Source organism: Plecotus auritus (assembly GCF_963455305.1).
Source record: "Plecotus auritus genome assembly, chromosome: 2".
NCBI classification, from domain to species: domain Eukaryota; kingdom Metazoa; phylum Chordata; class Mammalia; order Chiroptera; family Vespertilionidae; genus Plecotus; species Plecotus auritus.
Window position 1 is genome coordinate 26182179 of NC_137771.1, and position 20631 is coordinate 26202809.

Consider the following 20631-nt stretch of genomic DNA (forward strand, 5'->3'; position numbering starts at 1 on the left):
CTGGGGATCGAGCTGGCAACTCTGGCATGTGCCCTGACCTGGAATCTAACTATAACATCCCAGTTCCTGGGTCGACACTCAAACACTGAGCCACACTAGCTGGGCTAAACGTTTTTGAGAGCACATCATTTAAAAGGAAAATAAATTTTCAGCCCAAACCCCAAATAAATATTTAATTGCAAGTTATTTATATGTACCACTACAGTGATGTTATGTACTTTAAAAACATTTACACACACACACACACAAAAAAAAAAACACACACGGAAATTTTAGCTCTGGCTGGTTTGGCTCAGTGCTTAGAGCTGCGGCCTTCGGACCAAATGGTCATGGGTTCGATTTCCGGCCAAGGGCACATACCTTCGTTCCCATCCCGTCGGGCCTTGTGCGGCAATCGATGTGTGTGTCTCACATCAATGATTCCCTCCCTCCCTCCCTTCCTCTCTCTCTAAAATGTCAATGGAAAAAAATGTCCTCGCTGCTGAAACCGGTTTGGCTCAATGGATAGAGCGTCAGCCTGCGGACTGAAAGATCCCAGGTTCGATTCCGGTCAGGGGCATGTACCTTGGTTGCGGGCACGTCCCCAGTGGGGGGTGTGCAGGAGGCAGCTGATCGATGTTTCTCTCTCATCGATGTTTCTAATTCTCTCTCTCCCTTCCTCTCTGTAAAAAATCAATAAAATATATTTAAAAAAAAAAGAAAAAAAAGAAAAAAATGTCCTCGGGTGAAGATTAAAAACAAAACCCAAAAGCAAAAAGATACAGATTTTAAAAAAAATTCGATAAACAGAAATATTTTCGTATTTTCTTCCCACAACTTGAATGTATCATATTACATACTAGAGGCCCGGTGCACGAATTCGTGCACAGGTGGGGTCCGGCCAGCCCACCCCAATCGGGGCAATTAGGCTGGGCTAGCCAGGGAGCGGCCTCGGGAAGCTGGCAGGCCAGCCCCACCCCTGATGGGGGGAGGGGCGACCAGGGATGGGGCCAGCCAGGGGGAGGGGCCACGGGCAGTTGGTAGGCCAGCCCCACCCCCTGGTTGAACTCCCAGTCAAACTCCCTGTTAAGGGGACAATTTGCATATTAGCCTTTTATTATATAGGCTATCCTATGGTACCCACACATACATACCACTTTGGATGCTCCTCTGCAGTCAAAGGGAGCCATTGGAGGTTCTCAAACAGAGGAAGGCATCATGATCTTCATCAACTTCCCTGAATCCACAAACTTTAGAAGCTGAGACATCAGAAACTGTGATTGCCTTAGACTGGTTCCCACCGTCCAGGAACAGCCTCAGTGCTTTACGCATTTATTTAATCCCCAAAGCCTCCCTATGCTATAGGTACTATTATTTCCTTTTAAAGTAATATTTTAAACTTTAAAAAAATATTTTTTATACTGATCTTAGGCACAGTGGAAGGGAGAAAGAGAAACACCAATTTGTTGTTCCACACATGTATGCATTGATTGCTTCTGATATGTGCCCTGACTGGGAATGGAACCCACAACCTTGGCTCATCAGGACGATCTCTAACCGATTGAGCTACTCGGCCACGGCAATATTTTAATTTTAATTTGAGGAACTGAGGTTAAGTGAGATTAGGAAACTGCCAGGGTCACACACAAGTGGCGAAATCAGAATATTAATCCACCTAGCGCGGGTCCACCGTCCATTAGCTTAACCATTACTGGAGTGGCGGAGGGGACACACTTTTTTCTCTCCAGTGGCCTTGGTCAAGTACCTCACGAATCAAAGCTGTCGGGAGAGTGCTTGACACAGTCCCCGGAGACAGCCGGAACGCACTAACCGCTGGGTGCGCTCTAACGCGGTTCTTTAGGGAAGGTCAGTTTACCCCTCCTGTCATACACCCGCGCAGGCGCAGATAGATAGGCTTGGTTCCTATGGTTTCCGGGGCGAGACGGCGGAAGGAAGGTCTACTTCCGGCGTCGCGCTGCAAGCGTCGTGCTGCGGACATCCTTTGCGGCAGATCTCCGCGTCGCCTGCAGGTCTTCGTGTACCCGCAGCCAGCGAACGAACAAGGGCACCGCAGCAGGACGGTAGGGCTTAGCTTAAGGAACTTCCTTCCAAGGTTTCTTTAACAAACTTCCTCGTGGCTTGCTGGGTGTCCGTTCTCTCTCGCTCGAACTCTGGGCGTGTTTTCCGCTTCCCCAGGTCCCTTGGCCCACACAGCCAATGTCACTTGAAGCCTATAGACCGCACCTCTCTCGGTTCTCCTGACAGGCTAACAGTATCTGCCAGCTTAATGCTTTGGCTTTCTGGCTCTTAACCTGAAGCCCATGCTCCTTTTCTCAGCTTTCAAGTCCCCGCGTGATTGCGGCCTTCACACCGCTTCAGCTCATGCACTTGACGCTCCAGCCATGTCTGGGTCCTCAGTGTCCCTCAAACATACCCAGAACCTGCGGCTAAAACTCCTGCTGTGCCCCACTGACCTTCACTTCGCAAACTCAGCCCATCCTAAAAGGCATTTTCAAGTAACCTGGGCGGAATTGAGTCTTCCTTCTTCGAGCTCTTAAACCCTAGTTTGTTCCTTCCTTTGGGTTCCCAATTCGCTGTGTATCTGTATTCTGGTACTTAACGTTGCAGCTGCTTTTCCCCATTCCAGTGCCTGGCACGTTATTATTTAGTAAATGACTTAAAGAATGGGTAGGAAATTCAAAAATTAAATTCACCTGTAGATCTATTCATACATAACTGTTGCCTTTTTGTGTGTGTGCTTTCCTCCAGTCTTCTTTTGCAGACAGTTTTTCTTTGGCATTATTGTTGTGTTTTTCTTTACTTGACATTAAAATGTATGTCCCATGTTTATTTTTCTTTTTTCCTGAATATCATTCTATTCTAAGTAGGTACTGGATTTAATTATCCATTTAAGTTGTTTGAAATTAACTTTTTTTTTTTTTTTAACAAACTACTACCTGGTCCCTGCCCTTATTGCATTCATTGTTCAATAAAGGGAGACATTCAAGTAAATAGTCATTATAGTGGCATGCAAAGTACTCCTATGGGAAGTGGAGACTGATGTGTTAACTTAAAGGAGGGATGCCAGTTTCAGGATGGCTTCTCAGGGAAGGTGTCACCTAAGTTGATATGGATAGAAATATGTAAAGAAATGTTTCTATGCTTATGCTCTTTTTTGTTCTTTTCAGTTATTTCTTCAGGTCTGACTCAAAGAATTGGGATTATTAAGTCAAAACATAAAAACTCTTTAACTTTTGATAAACATGACTTTATCAGTATAAAGAAGATTTTTATATTTCCTTTTGTTTTAGTTCTCTTCTCCTTGGGTTTTGTGAAAGCACAGAAATTGTTCATCTATCATAATCTGGGAGAATCTGTCTAATGAAACAGTTTGGTGCGAAGAAGTTGGGAGAACAGTGTAAAATAACTTTCTCGAGGGCTATTTATCATAATAACCTCATTTTTTCTTAGAAATTTCTTACTTGGTTGTATTTTATGGCATTATATCTTTTTTTACCTTCCATTTCAGCCATGCCTTTCCTTGATATACAGAAGAAGTTGGGCATTGACTTAGACCACTGGCTGTCAATCCAAAGTGCTGAACAGCCTCACAGGATTCCATCTCGATGCCATGCTTTTGAAAAAGAATGGATAGAATGTTCACATGGAATTGGTGGTATCCGCGCACGGAAAGAGTGCAAGATAGAATATGAAGATTTATTAGAATGTCTGCTTCGGCAGAAAACGGTGAGGAAGTGATGGAGGTGGGAGCTGAGTTACTTATTTCTTTGGGGCTACTTTTCAGTATTTTTAATTGGTCATTGAGTTGAATTGGCAAAACTTTTATGGTGAAACACCTCTGTTTAGGTACCATGTCAAGGAAGTTAAATGTATCGAACCTTGCTGTAGCCATCAGGTTAGAAATTACATGTCTGTGTCTGTTTCTCTTTTTGTAGTAGGCCATAAAGCAAAGAATATCAACCCGTCTTGGATGTTTGTGAAAGTCTTTCGGTAAAAATCTTTAAAATTCATTGAACCCTCATTAGGGAACGGGTTAAAACCTTGAAGGTCTATTACATTGAACCTGACATAACAATCTCTGAAGTATTTATACTCTGGGGAAGGTAGAGGTGTTAATGAGATCACTTTAGGTGAGCCTAACCAAAAATGCATAGGGAAAAGGGGGTGCTAACGCAGGGCTAACACATTTACAGCTCTATTCTCCCTTAAAGAAGAAATCTTTGAATGTGGGCTGTTGTTTGGCCTATTTCTGTGCTCCAGATATAACAAATAGAAATGTTTTTATAACTTAGTTTCTTGTAGTCCAGGGAGACAATTTAGATTTTAAGTTAAATTTATCAACATTTTAAATGTCTTAACTTCTTTTTTTTTTTTTTTTAAATATATTTTATTGATATTTTACAGAGAGGAAGGGAGACGGATAGACAGTTAGAAACATTGATGAGAGAGAAACATCGACCAGCTGCCTCCCGCACGCCCCCTACTGGGGACGTGCCCGCAACCAAGGTACATGCCCTTGACCGGAATCGAACCTGGGACCTTTCAGTCCACAGGCTGACGCTCTATCCACTGAGCCAAACCGGTTTCGGCAATTGTCTTAACTTCTGTTAGCATTTGGTTAAAATGAAGCCAAATTTGGAAGGAATGAGAGGGTGTCAGGTCATAATTTTGTATTGATCTCTGCAGGAATACTGATCATTAAGTGGGTAATATTATAGTGTCTATATTATAGGACAATGAGTGGGTCCTGTTTGGCCACCTACCAGCTAGTTCACAATGTCTTCTCTTCTCATGGGCCCGCATTATTCATTGCTCAGATTAAGACATTACTCACTGTGGAAAATTTACACCAAGAGGAGGCAGTGTGGTGAGGTGGAAAGGACATTAGATTGAAGTTATAAGAGCTGGATTTTGGTGTGGTTCTGCCACCACTATTTTTGTGTCTTCAGGCAAGTCACTTGTTTGTCTTGATGTCCTTATCTGGAAATATTAAAGAGTTCCCCCAAGGTCACTTTCTCATCCTGTGAATTTATGAATAGATATGTTACTGTTTTAGAGGTTACCCTAAATGACTAGATACTTCCCTCCAGGTGAAGAATCTAGTGATTCAGGAAATTAGAATCAATCCCTGTTCTAAGTGCCTGGCATATAATAATGCATTTATTTCTCACAACAACCTTGTAAGGTGCTTTACTATTATTCCCCCCACCATACAATTAAAAACACTAGGGCCATTGCCTAAGGTCATATAGTAAGTGTTGTAAGTGTTGTAACTGGAATTTGAGCCAGGCAATGCTGGCTCCAGAGCCTGTGGTTATTATATCACAGCACTAAGTGGTTATTGGCTCTAGTTCAGGTGAAGATTTAATCCATGGTGTTCTGATAGCTCAACCATGACTAGTCCTCTGTTGGGAAACTTCTTTCATAGAGAAATCTATTTTTTTTTAAATATATTTTTTTTTCAGAGAGGAAGGGAGAAGGAGAAAGAGATAGAAACACCGATGATGAGAGAATCACTGATTGGCTGCCTTCTGCACGCCCCCCACTGGGGATCGAGCCCACATCCTGGGCATGTGCCCTTGACCAGAATCAAACCTGGGACCTTTCGGTCCTCAGGCTGACACTCCATCCACTGAGCCAAACCAGCCTGGGCAAGAAATCTATTTTTTTAATATCTTTTTATTGATTTTAGAGAGGGAGAGAGAGAAACATCAATGATGAGAGAAAATCATCGATTGGCTGCCTCCTGCACACCCCCTATTGGGGATTGAGCCTGCAACCCAAGCATGTACCTTTTTTTTTTTTTTTTTTTTTAATATATTTTATTGATATTTTACAGAGATGAAGGGAAAGGGATAGAGAGCTAGAAACATCGATGAGAGAGGAACATCGATCAGCTGCCTCCTGCACATCCCCCAGTGGGGATGTGCCCGCAACCAAGGTACATGCCCTTGACTGGAATCAAACCCGGGACCCTTCAGTCCGCAGGCCGATGCTCTATCCACTGAGCCAAACCGGTTTCGGCCCAAGCATGTACCTTTGACTGGAATTGAGGGACCCTTCAGTCCATAGGCCGACCCAAATCAGCTAGGGCAACCTTTTTTTTTTAATCTTCACCCCAGGATATTTTTTCCATTTATTTTTAGAGAGAGGGAAAGACAGAGAGAAACATCGATGTGAGAGAAACACATCGATTGGTTGCCTCCTGCATGAGCCCGGACCAGGCCCTGGGCCTGGGGATGAGCCTGCAACCAGGGTACATGCCATTGACCGGAATCGAACCTGGGACCCTTTGGTCCACAGGGCAACACTATCCACTGAGCCAGACTGGCTATTTTAAGTCCCTGTCCTAATGGAGCTTATATGGTGGGGAGGGGAGCAGAAAGTTAACAAGCAAGTTAAAAAATAGGGTGTCAGGAGTTGAGTGCAGTGTGGAAAATAAATAGGAAAGGATAGAAAGCCCTTGTCATGGGGCTAAGTTGTTTGTGTTTTTTTTAAGTAGAGCGGTCAGAGAAGAGTTCAGCAACACAAGACATTTGAGCAGAGACTTAGAGAAAATGAGCCAAGTGGAAACCATGGGAGAGTGTGTCGGGCAGAAGCAGCAGCAAGTGCAAAGATTCCTGAGCTGGATCAGAGAGCTAGAGGAAGGTGTGAAGACATAAAGTCAGGGAGGTCCGCCTCATAAGTCATTATAAGGAAGGATTTGGGTTTTTTTTTGTTTTTTTTTTTTGTTTTTTTTTTTTTCAGTAAAATGGAAAGCCATTGAGTTTTGAGCAGATAAATAATGCAGTCATGACTAGTGAGTGTATTTTCTATGTTGAAGAGTCCATGTGAATCATGCTCTCACACAGGCTTGTATAGCATGACATTTGTTAGGAATGGCCTATCTGAGAAGAGGCAGAACTCAGGGCTCAACACTAGTGACTAGTAGCTGAGAGTATATATTGGGTCTTAATTTCAGTGTAGTAGAAAGAGACCTTCTATCGGCTATTTCTGCTTCATTCATACCCAGCGAACAGTCAACAGCAGCAGTGCCACCTTCACATAGAGAGGTCAGGAATATATAGCCTTTAATATTTTAAAAGCTTTTAGCATGTATGACTATGTCTCTTAAATGATTTTTAAAATATATTTTTATTGATTTTAGAGAGGAAGGCAGAGGGAGAGAGAGATAGAAACATCAGTGATGATAGAGAATCATTGATTGGCTGCCTCCTGCATGCCCCCTACTGGGGATCAAGCCTGCAACCCCGGCATGTGCCCTTGACCAGAATCAAACCTGGGACCCTTCAGTTGCAAGCTGATGCTCTCTCCACTGAGCCAAACCAGCTAGGGCTCTTAAAGGTTTTTGATGTGTAAGTTTTGTTATTAGATTTCAAGGAGATATTATTATATATACCAGAAGTGTATTTGTTAAAAGCTTGAGAAATTATTTCAAGTTAGTTTTTAAAAGACACATTTCATCTCAGAGGCCCTCTGAAAATGAAATAAATTTTCCTTCGGGTTCTCCAGCCCTCACTTTCTGGTGCATATCTCCCCCTAGTTTTTTATTTACCTGTGTTTGCTTGTTTATATTTTAGAGAAACATTGATTTGTTGTTCTACTTATTTATGCATTCATTGGTTGATACTTGTTTGTGCCCTGACTGGGGATCAAATCTGCAACCTTGGTGTATCGGGACAATGCTCTGAGTTACCCGGCCGGGGCCTCCCCCTAGTTTTAAATACTTTCTTCCTTTGACAGATGAGACGCCTAAGTACCATCATGAAACAGCGGAATAAGCTAATCAAGGAGGGGAAGTACACACCTCCACCCCACCACACGGGCAAGGAGGAGGACCCAAGGCCCTAAGCAGAGCAGCAGCTGGAGGCTGATTTTCATGTTCATTCTTCTCCACTGGAAAGCTTATGTACTGACAACTTCTTTGTGAAAGTGTCTAAAAATAAAGGATTGCTTCATCCTATTCTGTTTTCTCTTGGATCATACTTTTCTATAATAAGATTGCAACCTATTTTTTAAGTTTGGGGAAATGCCTCTATCTATGCCTTAAAAATTAGCATCCAGGGAATAATAAGCAGCATTTAATGAATGCTTAATGTGTATGAGGTACTTCAAATATGGTAACTCATTTAAGAAGTTGCAGTGTTCTTTAGTGCTTTGATTCTGGTTTATCTTCCATAAAGCACAGACTTGGGCTGGGAGGGAGAAGCAGCAGAGACTGATTATGTGTTTACTATAAGGTCTGTGAAGTCTACCATTAAGGCTAAGAAAATACCACATTCAAGCAATGCCATTGTTTTAATTTGCTATCTTACATCAGTGGTATAGTACCTTTAATTGGCATGCTTAGAAACATGCTGTTAAAATCTGGGTATAGAAGGTATGAACCTTATAAAATTAATATATATTGAAAATATAGTTGAAACCTTCGCTTTCCTACAGCATTTCCCCCCAATTTTTTAATGTAAAATATATATAACAGTATTTACCATCTTAACTATGTTTAAGTGTCCAGTTGAGTGGCATTAAGTACATTCACATTTTTGTGCAACCATCACCCCCATCCATCTCCAGAACTCTACCATCTTGGAAAACTGAACTTACAATACCCATTAAACAATAACTCCCCATCCTCCCTCCCTCCAGCTTCTGGCAACCAGGATTCCATTTTCTATATGATTTGGACTACTCCAAATATCACATATCAGTGAAATCATACAGTATTTCTCATTTTTTAATCCTTGCCTGAGGATATGTTTATTGATTTTAGAGAAGAAACATTGACATGAAAGAGAAACATGATTGGCTGCTTCCACAGAGGATTGACCCCAAAACCCAAGCATGTGCCCTGATGGGAAATCGAACCTGTGACCTTTTAGTGTGTGGGATGACACTCCAACTAACTGAGCCACCCGGTCAGGACCAATATTTCTCTTTCTGTGACTGGCTTATTTCACTTTGCATAATGTCCTCAAGGTTCTGTAACATGTCAGCATTTCTTATCAAGGCTGAATAATATCAAAATGGTGCCCTGTCTCCTTTCCACTCCCCAGCCTAGGCATCTGGAGGACTCCCAGTGACCATTCTAATTCCTGGGATTGGCATTGTTTCTTACAGACCAGAGATTTGAGCAGAAACAATCAGCATATCATTTGGGGCACTTATCTGCCAGCCTGGCTGAAGACAGGAGCAACCCTGAACTGCCGTGGCTTCAGCTGCCTGGGCCAGTGGTCGGCAAACTCATTAGTCAACAGAGCCAAATATTAACAGGACAACGATTGAAATTTCTTTTGAGAGCCAAATTTTTTAAACTTCTTCTAATGCCACTTCTTCAAAATAGACTCGCCCAGGCCGTGGTGTTTTGTGGAAGAGCCACACTCGAGGGGCCAAAGAGCCGCATGTGGCTCACGAGCCCCAGTTTGCTGACCACTGGCCTGGGCAATTCCAGCCAAGAAAGCGATGGGGAGAACTCAATGTTACAAAATATTACTTGGAGCTACAAGTTCAGTAGGTATGTCACTTGCATCGGAACATCAAGCACTTCAAACCCAGTCTTGTTGAAGTCACCTTTGGCAAGTTGCATTCCCTTTCTCAGCTGCAGTCTCTTCAATTGCAAAGGAGAGATCATTCTATTTACTTAATGGAATTTCCCTGACAATTAAGTGGACACACAGGCATTTAACCCAGAACTACTTTGCATACAATAGGTACTAGATAAATGATAGCTGTTGCTTCTCATTATTATTGTTATTCTTCACTATTATCTGTGGCCAGCCCTCTTGAAGGGTCTCTTCAAGTTGAGTTGCCTCCTAGTCTGATGCCAGTGTTCTTTTTTCCTTACTTTGTGGAGGGCCAGACACATGGCACTGTGACCAAGGAGAACGATAATGTCAGGCCATACACACCTGCACGATGTATTGAGCAGAGGATGTTGATAAACCAGATTCTTTTTCTTTTCTTTTTTTGTTAATCCTCAGCCAAGGATATTTTTCCAATGATTTTTGGAGAGAGTGGAAGAAAGAGACAGAGAGAGAAACAGAGAAACATCAATGTGAGAAAGAGACATTGATTGGCCACCTCCCACACGTGCCCCAACCAGGGCCGGAGATCAAGCCTGCAACCGATGTACTTGACCCACTCGCTGGCGGACGCTCTGTCCAGTCAGCCAAACTGGCTAGGGCAATTGTTCTGTCTTTTATCTCCAGAAACTGATCACCTAAGGGAAGCCAAGGCTCCTGCAGGAAGCCCATGTCTGCTGTCAATTGTTGGTGCTTTATCCAAACAGAGCAAGAGATAGTTCAACTTTTCTCAGCCCTGGTCAGAAGGCTGGAGATGCTGAGATGAGAAATAAAGGGGTGAGGATTCAGGCAAAAGAAGATCAACTTCTTTTGATAGTTCCCTCTCAGAGAAGAAGCCAGAATGCACTGGATCCAAGAGGCCAGGTGGCTCATGAAGCCTCATGTCCTTTGTAAGGGGTCAGTGAACTCAGAAATTTGATTTTGCCTCCACATTGGAGCTGTTAGGTTTGGACACCGAAATGGCAGAGCTGACCAGGTTAACAGAGCTAGCTACTTGTTTGACTCCATGATGAAAAATAGATCACTTTCAGGCTTCTCCTGAGAACTATTGAAACTTCCACATTTCTGGAATCACCAATCTGACTGGAACTACCAACACAGCATTCTTTGCTCTTTTAGAACACACAGCTGCCTCCCCTCAGGCTTCATTTTGCACCCACTGAAAATCCAAGGCTTCTGCTGACATACGGTTCTATGGGCCAACTGGTTCTATGGGCCAACTGGCTTTGTCCTGCTTTCCAGAAGAATGGGTTGGGAGCATAACGCCAGATCATTTCTAAATTAGGGGTTTCTCAAGAGGAGGAATGAGCTAGCTGTTTCCTGAGATGAGAGTGGGACTTTTTGTTTTTGTTTTTTTAATATATTTTTATTGATTTCAGAGAGGAAGGGAGAAGAAGAGAGAGATAGAAACACCAATGATGAGAGAGAATCATTGATTGGCTGCCTCCTGAACGCCCCCTACTGAGGATCGAGCCCACAACCCAGGCACGTGCCCTTGACCGGAATCGAACCTGGGACCCCTCAGTCTGCAGGCCGATGCTCTATCCTCTGAGCCAAACCAGCTAGGACAAGAGTGGGATTTTTTTTTATTTTTTACTGTAACCACTCAGAACAGTCTGTGCTAACACAGAGTTTTGTGCCCGGAGAGCAAGAACATTGCTGCAATGATGTAGCAGAATCTTTTCAGGATTCTGCCAATGGCTCCTTTTCTGGTGTCATATCTAATTTTTATTGTGGCCAACACTTCCTGGAGATCAAACACAAGTTCTGATACAGAGGTAGCAAGTTCAGATTCTTTCGGTAATGTAATAACGAGGGATACAAGCCTTTTGTAAGAATAAATACACTCACTGCGAGAGGGGCAGGACTTGTAGTAAACTCATTATCACCCACCCACGGGCAGAGAGATAGAAACACCAATGATAGAAACAACAATCAGCTCCAGCCAATTGTTACCAAACAGAAGTGCAGGCCAGGATGACTTACCTTTCAATGTTTCATGACAAATCAGAAGTCTACATTTTTATGACAAATATGCAATTTTTAAATTTTACTTGTTTTAAAAAATATGTTTTAATTGATTTTAGAGAGAGGGGAAAGGAGAGGGAGAGAGACAGAAACATGGATGAGAGAGAAATGTCAAATTGGTTGCCTTCTGCACAGCCCCTACTGGGGATCAAATCTGCAACCCAGGTATGTCAGTCCACATACCTGGGGACTGACCAGGAATCAAACCGGTGACCTCTAGTTGCATGGGACTATGCTCAACCAACTAAGCCACACTGGCTGGGCACAAATATGTGATTTTTAAATGTCATTAACTTTTTGCCCAGCAATGAGCACATGGACAACAAAATTTATTTATTTTTAATGTTTTTATTGACTTTTTAGAGAGAGAGGAAGGGAGAGGGAGAGAGTGATAGAAACATCAATAATGAGAGAAACATCATTGATTGGCTGCCTCCTGCACACCCCCTACTGGGAACCAAGCCTGTAACCCTGGCATGTGCCCTGACCAGGAATCGAACCAGTGACTTCTTGGTTCATTGGTCAACACTTAACCAACTGAGCTACACCGGCTGGGCTGGACACCAAAATTTAAATTAAAAAAAAAACACACCATTTATAATCACTTAAAAAATGTGTAGGTATAAATAAAATAAAACATGGACAAAATTCCTATGATGAAAAGCCCAAGTGCTTTTGAAAGAAATTAAAAATATCTAAATAAATGAAGAGACATGCTTCATTCATGGACTGGAAGACTCATCATAGTAAAGATGTCAATTTTCCCCAAATTTATATATAAGATTAATGAAATTCCTGTTAAAATTCCAGCAAAAGTTTTGATAGGTATAAACAATATTATTCTAAAATGTAAAGGTAAAGGCAAAGGGACTAGAATAGCCAACACAATTTTGAAAACAGGGAATAAAATGAAAGGAATCACTGTATCCAATTTAAAGAATGATCCTATAGCTACAGTAATCAACCTATGCAGTACCAGCAGATGGAGAGACACATTGATCAATGGACCAGAATACAGAACCCAGAAATATCCCCATACAATTATGTGGGGATAGGAGAGAAAACCCACTCTATCAACCAAACCTCACACCTTCACTCAAAATGGTCAGAGTAGTTCAAATGTAAATTTATGAAAACTGTTAGCAAATAACATAAGAGAAAATATTCAGGACCTTGGGCTCTGTGAAGAATCAGGCATGACACCAAAAGCACATCCAATCCTATCTAATAAAAGAGTAATATGCAGATTGACCATCACTGCAACACACAAGATGGCTGCCCCCATGTGGACACAAGATGGCCACCACAAGATGGCCAGCAAGGGAGGGCAGTTGGGAGGGACCAGGCCTGCAAGGGAGGGCAGTTAGGGGTGACCAGGCCTGCAGGGGAAGGCAGGGGCAATCAGGCTGGCAGGAAGCAGTCAGGCATCAATCAAGCTGGCAGGGGAGTGGTTAGGGGGTGATCAGGCTGGCAGGCAGAAGCAGTTAGGGGCAATCAGGAAGGTAGGCAGGTGAGCAGTTGGGAGCCAGCAGTCCTGGATTGTGAGAGGGATGTCCCCTACCAGGACTGGGCCTAAACAGGCAGTCAGACATCCCTCGAGGGGTCTGAGGTTGGAGAGGGTGCAGGCTGGGCTGAGGGACACCCCACCCCCATGCACGAATTTCGTGCACCGGGCCTCTAGTAAATAAATAAATAGATTGGACTTCATCAAAATTAAAATATTTTGCTCTGTGAAAGAGATCCTGTTTAGAAGATAAAATACAGAGTGGGAGAAAATATTTGCAAATCATATATCTGACCAATGACTCTAACCTAGAATATAGAAAGAACACCCAAAACTCAACAGTTAAAAAAATACCCCCAAATTAATTAGAAAGTAGACAAAATACTTGAGAAGACACTTACTGAAGAGAATACAGATGGCAAACAAGCACATGAGATAATGTTCAACATCACTAGCTATTAGAACAATTGAGACCATGGTGAGATGTCACTGCACACTTGTGAGAACAACTAAAATAAAGCATAGTGGCAATACCAAATGCTGGTGAGGATGTGAAGAAACTGAACCTCAAACACTGCAGGTGGGACTGTAAAATGATACAACCACTCATTAAAATAGTTGAACATTTTCTTTAAAAAAAAAAATACATATGTGGTTGCCACACAGTCCAGAAATTGCACTCCTGAGTATTTATTTTAGGTAAATGAAAACATGTCCACATGAAAACCAATAAGCAATTGCTCACAGCAATTTTATTTGTAGCAGCCAAAACCTGGAAACAACCAAAATGTCTCTCAACTAGGTGAATGGGTAAACAAAGTGAGGTACATCCATATCATGTGTAGTGGGTTAAATTGGGGCCCCCCAAAAGATACGTCATGTTCTAACTCCTGGATGTGTGAATGTGATCTTATTTGGAAAAAGGGTCCTTGCAAATGTGATTAAGTTAAGCATCTCCAGATGAGATCATCTTTTTTTTTTAAATCCTCGCCTGAGGACATATTTTCATTGAATTTAGAGAGTGGAAGAGTGAGGGAAAGACAGAAACATGGATGTGAGAGAAACACATTGATGGGTTGCCTCCTGCACACGCCCCAACCAGGGCTGGGCAGGAGCCTACAACCCAGGTACATGCCCTTGGCAGGAATTGAACCCGGGACCCTTCAGTCCACAGACCAAAAGCTCTACCCACTAAGCAAACCCGGCTAGGACGAGATCGTCTTGTAGCATCCGAGTGGGCCCCAAATCCAATGACAAGTATCCTTAGAAGAGAAGAGAAGACCCAGACATAGTGGAGAAGGCCATGTGAAGATGGAGACAGAGATCAGAGCGATGTAGCCACAGAAGCTGGAAGAGGGAAGGAAGGATTCTCCTTCAGAGCCTTTGGAGGGAGTGTGGCCCTCCCACACCTTGATTTAGGACTCTTGGCCTCTAGAACTGTCAGAGAATACATTTCTGTTGTCTTAAGCCTCCAAGTTTGTGCTCATTTGTTATGGCAGCTCCAAGAAACAAATACATCATGGAATATTATGCAGCAATGACAGGGCCCAAACTTGATACAGCAACCACTTAGATGGATCTCAAAGGCTGAGTGAAAAAAAAAAATCTCAGAAGGTCACATACTGTAAAATTCCACTTACATAACATTTCCAAAAGACAAAATTATGAGATGGAAAACAGATTAATGGTTGCCAAGGAAAAGGGACGGTGGGAGGAGGAGGGAGTGTGTGTGACTATAAAGCAGCATGAAGGAGCTCTTTGTGGTGATGGGACAGTTCTGTATGTTGATTGTGGTGGTGGTTACTAGAATTGAAAGGTGATAAAGTGAAACAGATTGTACAAGTTGAAACACATTCTACAAGTATAAACTTCTTGCTCTTTATATTGTACTATAATTATGTAAGATGTAACCACTGGGGAAAACTAGCCAAGGGTACATGGGACCTGTCTTTGCGACTTCCTGTGAATCTATAATTATTTCAAAATAAGTTTTTAAAAAGGTTAATAACATGAGGGAGCTTTGGGGGTGATTGGCATGTTCTATGTTTTTTATTGTGGTTATATGGGAAGATATAACTTTCAAAACTCATCTTACCAGACTCTTAAAATAGGTGTATGGTATCGCATGTAAACTATACCTCAATAAAGTTGGGGAATTTTTTTTAGTTAAAAAACAACAACACAAAAGTATGTGGAAAAAACAAACTATATTAGTTTTCAGACTGAGTATTCTAGGCCAAACACTGAAACATTTTATCTTTTGCCACCTAATACCTTACAAATCAACATCTATTACTGAACACATCAATGCAAGGGTTCCCTTAACTCTCCAACATCTGATGGGAATAGAAATGGGTAAATGGCCCTAGCTGGTTTGGCTCTGTGGCTAGAGCGTCAGCCTGTAGTCTGAAGGGTCCCGGGTTCGATTCTGGTCAATGGCACATACCGGGGTTGTGGGTTCGATCCCTAGTAGGGGACGTGCAGGAGGCAGCTGATCAATGATTTTCTCTCATCATTGATGTTTCTATCTCTCTCTCCTTCTCCCTTCCTCTCTGAAATGAATAAAAAAATACATTTTTTTTTTTTTAAAGAAATGGCCAAAGCCGGTTTTGCTCAGTGGATAGAGCGTCGGCCTGCAGACTCAAGGGTCCCAGGTTCGATTCCGGTCAAGGGCATGTAGCTTGGTTGCGGGCACATCCCCAGTGGGAGGTGTGCAGGAGGCAGCTGATCAATGTTTCTCTCTCATCGATGTTTCTGACTTTCTATCACTCTTCCTTCCTCTCTGTAAAAAATCAATAAAATATATTAAAAAAAAAAAAGAAATGGGTAAATGTTAACAAATGAAGGTGAATAGAGGCCTGTTGGAGAGGAGATAGAGATTGTGGCCTCCAGCCTACGGGTACAATGTATTTTTTAAATATTTATTAATTTTTAGAAAGAGAGGAGAGAGAAACATTGATTTATTATTCCACTTATTTATGCATTCATTGTTTGATTCTTGTATGTGCCCTGACCAGGGAGTGAACCTGCAACCTTGGTGTATTGGAATGACGCTCTAACCAACTGAACTACCTGGACAGGGCCTAATGGCATAATTTAGATAGTCTCTTGCTAACATACCTGGAGATGTTCCTTCCTCTCCTTGAGTAAGGACTAAGCACATAAAACCAGCCAACCTTAGATTATATTCTCTCCATCCTAGTCTATAATGTTCTAGGATATCAGAGAAGAAAATTTGGACCAGCGGCAATTACTCTTTGAATTATTATTTGTCTTTCTATATCCTGTTACCCTATTAGACTGTAAGCTGAAGGGCAGGACTTTTCTATGTTGTTCTAACCATCTCTGTCCTTACATTGAACTCAGCAGCCACTCAGGAACCCTTTGCCACTGGTGAATTGTAATGCCATTTGTTCAGGGGAATGCACAGCAATTTATGAAATGAAGGGAAGTTTATATTTAAGAACAAATTGGCAAGTGGACTTCTGGCCTAAAAATCAATGGAAAAATATGCTCTGGTGAGTATGTGCTGAAAACAGTAGATAAAATACTTAAATGGGAGCCTTTCCCATCCCAGTCCAACCTAGTTAGCTTCAAACTAGTTTATCATTTAAAGCAGCCAGAGACCACTTCTAGGAATAAGCCTAAAGAAATAATAGCACATGCACATAAAAATGCATGTTGAAAAATGTTTGTTGTAGCATTGTTTCAGTTTAACAAATTGGAAATAATCAAAATGTCAAAGAGGAAAGAGTAAAATAGATTAGGACATATCATAAATGCCATACTAAGTAGCCATAATGAAGGAGAAGCAGACCTTGAAAAAAGTTATACACTAAAAGAAAATGCAAGGCATCTAAAATAACAAGCAAGCCCTGGCCAGTGTGGCTCAGTTTACTGAGCGCTGTCTTGGGCACCAAAAGGTGCTGGTTCTATTCCTGGTCGGGGCACATGCCCTGGTTGCGGGCTCGATCCCTGGTAAGGGGTAAACAGGAGGCAGCCAATCGATGTTCTGCTTTCACATCAATGTTTCTTTTCTCTCTCCCTCTCTCACCCTCTCTCTCTCAAAAAGAAAAAAGCAATAAATGTATTTTTAAAAAATTAAGGTATGGAATAAACAAAAACATTATTGGCAAAAGATTAAAAAAAGAAAGAAAATGCAAGTGTCAGAGTTCTGGTATAGTATATAAATAAATAGATATAGGCATACACATATATTTCCTTTAAAATAAAATTTTCTATTATATATAATATATAAATATATTTATATGAACTTAAGAAAAAGTTTGGAAAATATACAATAACATTTTGACAGTAATTGCTTTTGCAATCTGTGATTAGAGGCAAATTTTTACTTCTTACTTTAGAGAATTTTTGTAAGAAGTAGGATTAAAAAAACACATTTTAGACCCATGAAAAGATTATCACTCATTTATAATAAGAGTAGTACAGCCGAAACCGGTTTGGCTCAGTGGATAGAGCGTCGGCCTGCAGACTCAAGGGTCCCAGGTTCGATTCCGGTCAAGGGCATGTACTGTGGTTGCAGGCACATCCCCAGTGGGAGGTGTGCAGGAGGCAGCTGGTCGATGTTTCTCTCTCATCGATGTTTCTAGCTCTCTATCCCTCTCCCTTCCTCTCTGTAAAACTCTCTGTAAAATATCAATAAAATATATTAAAAAAATATCATAAAAAAAAGAGTAGTACAAACTACTCTTTTTAAAAAAATATATATTTCATTGATATTTTACAGAGAGGAAGGAAGAGGGATAGAGAGCTAGAAACATCGATCAGTTGCCTCCTGCACACCTCCCACTGGGGATGTGCCCGCAACCAAGGTACATGCCCTTGACCGGAATCGAACCTAGGACCCTTCAGTTCGCAGGCTGACGTTCTATCCACTGAGCCAAACCGGTTTCGGCAGTACAAACTACTCTTAGTGGCATTTCATTTTTTACCTATCAGACTATCAAGGTTCAACAATTTTGGTATTAGTATTTCAACCTGAATAGGATAAGCAGATCTTCCGGAACAGAGGCAGCCACCAAGCCCCCAGATCAACCTGCATCACTGCTTCGCCTTCCTCGGCTCTGCAGCGGTCCCTGCTGCCTCTTCAGGAACCTCACACCATCCGGGATCCATTCTATTTTTTCTTTTCTTCTCTTTCTTTTTTTTTTTTTTTTTTAAAATATACTTTTACTGATTTCAGCGAGGAAGGGAGAGGGAGAGAGAGACAGAAACATCAAAGATGAGCGAGAATCATTGATCGGCTGCCTCCAACACGCCCCGCCCCATCCTGGGGATGGAGCCCACAACCCGGGCATGTGCCCTTGACCGGAATCGAACCTGGGACCCCTCAGTCCGCAGGCGGACACTCTATCCACTAAGCCAAACCAGCTAAGGCCATTCTATTTTTCAGATCAGTGTTCGAACATCCTCAAATCTTTCCCTGCTTAAAAACAAACAAGCAAACCAACTCCCAACTTCAGATCCCACAATTCTACCCTATCATTTCTCCTTCCCTTCACTGCCAAACTTTGCCATTTCCTTCCCACTCTTCAACTCACTCCAGCCTGCTTCTACCGGCCAAAGTCCGCCGATCCTCTTGTGCCCAGTCACCAAAAACAATAAAAGACTCACCGTGCATCCTGGGGCAGGCCTTCCTTAGTCTCCGGGCCTCTGGTCTGCAAACATTACATTGGAGAGATAGCTGGTTTCCTTGTGCTGCTCAAGAGGGGTATAGGGCCCCACACGGCCTCCCTATAATTAGAAACTGTATAATGATAAAGAACATCTGCATTTCATTTCATGTCACAAAGGGACAGAATGTGTTCCCTGCTCAGAGCCTGTTAATGGTTCCCCAGTCACACTTGGAATGATCCCCAAACTACTTTGTACCAGGCCCCTAGCTCCTGCCCTTGTCTTAACCAGCCTCATCTACCACTCCGCACACTCACCCCTCGCTCCTTTCGGTCCCTGCTGGCTCTCCTCAGACACACAAGACTTATTGTTGCCCTTCCTGCCTCAGCACCTTTGCACTCACCGTCTCCTTTGCCTGACATGCTCTTCCTCTACGCTGTCCCAGGTGGAAGCTACTAGCCACGCCTGACTCCTGAAACTTGGCTACTCTGAACTGCCGCAAGTGTAACATGAACCTAGTTCACACACATGAAAAAGAGAGAATTAAAAATATCTAATTAATGGTTTTGTTCAGTACTGACTACCTTTTGAAATGATAATATTTTGAATATGTTAGAAATATAGGCTTGTGAGTACTGAATAAGCAGATATTTGAACTCTATTATTGAAATATATAATTAAAATTAATTTTATCCATTGCTTTTTATTTTTTAGAGCAGTTTTACGTTCACAGCAAAATTGAATGGAAAGTACAGAGAACTCCCATATGCCTCTTCCTGCTTCCCATAAACTGTATACTGTCCCCACTGTCACCATCCCCCACCACAGTGATGCATTTGTTACTATCGATGAACTTATATTAATACATCATTATCATCCAAAGTCCATAGTTTATAGTAAGGTTCACTTTTTTTAAAAAAATTTGTTTTTGACTAATCCTCACCAGGGGATATTTTTCCATTGATTTTTTAGGGAGAGGGAAAGACAGAAACGTCGATGCAAGAGAAACACATCAATTGGTTGCCTCCTGCACGAGCTCTGACCAGGGCCCAGGCCGGGAGGAGCCTGTCACCTGTGTATGTGCCCTTGACCAGAATGGAACCTGGGTCCCTTTGGTCCATAGGCCGACATTCTATCCACTGAACCAAACCGGCTAGGGCTAAGGTTCACTTTTAGTGTTTTACTTTCTATAGGTTTTGACCATGTATAATGGGAGGACATGTATTTACCATATAGAATAGTTTCATGCTTTAAAAATCCTCTGTGTTCTTCCTATTCATTCCTCCCTCCCCAATAACCCCTGGCAACTACTGATCTCTTGCGGTTTTCCTTTTTATTTTTTTATTTTATTTTTTTTTAAAATATATTTTATTGATTTTTTACAGAGAGGAAAGGAGAGGGATAGAAAGTTAGAAACATCGATCAGCTGCCTCCTGCACACCTCCTACTGGAGACGTGCCGCAACCAAGGTACGTGCCCTTGACCGGAATCGAACCCGGGACCTTTCAGTCGGTAGGCCAACGCTCTATCCACTGAGCCAAACCGGTTTCGGCACGGTTTTCCTTTTTAAATGTGGCTCCTAGAAAACGTGAAATCCCACATGCGGCTGTTATTATCTATCTATTGGACAGCATTGCTCTAGACATTCAGAGGCCTCTTTTCTTTCTCTGTTAGGCCTCTGCTGAAATATCACCTCCTCAGCGAAGCTTTCCTTGACCACCCTGCTGTATTTAAAAGAGCAGCTCCCGCCCTGACTGGTTTGGCTCAGTGGATAGAGCATCGGCCTGCGGACTGAAGGGTCCCAGGTTCGATTCTGGTCAAGGGCATGTACCTTGGTTGCGGGCACATCCCCAGTAGGGGGTGTGCAGGAGGCAGCTGATCGAT

General features: G+C 42.3%; 1 protein-coding gene across 1 annotated transcript; it reads left to right on the forward strand.

Moving 5' to 3' along the window:
- The first annotated feature begins 1928 nt into the window (after positions 1–1928).
- On the forward strand, positions 1929–7963 carry NDUFS5 (NADH:ubiquinone oxidoreductase subunit S5). The gene is made up of 3 exons (XM_080655081.1): positions 1929–2060; positions 3509–3726; positions 7744–7963. The coding sequence occupies exons 2-3, from the start codon at positions 3511–3513 to the stop codon at positions 7849–7851; spliced, it is 324 nt and encodes a 107-aa protein (XP_080511207.1). The 5' UTR covers positions 1929–2060; positions 3509–3510; the 3' UTR covers positions 7852–7963.
- Positions 7964–20631: the final 12668 nt, after the last annotated feature.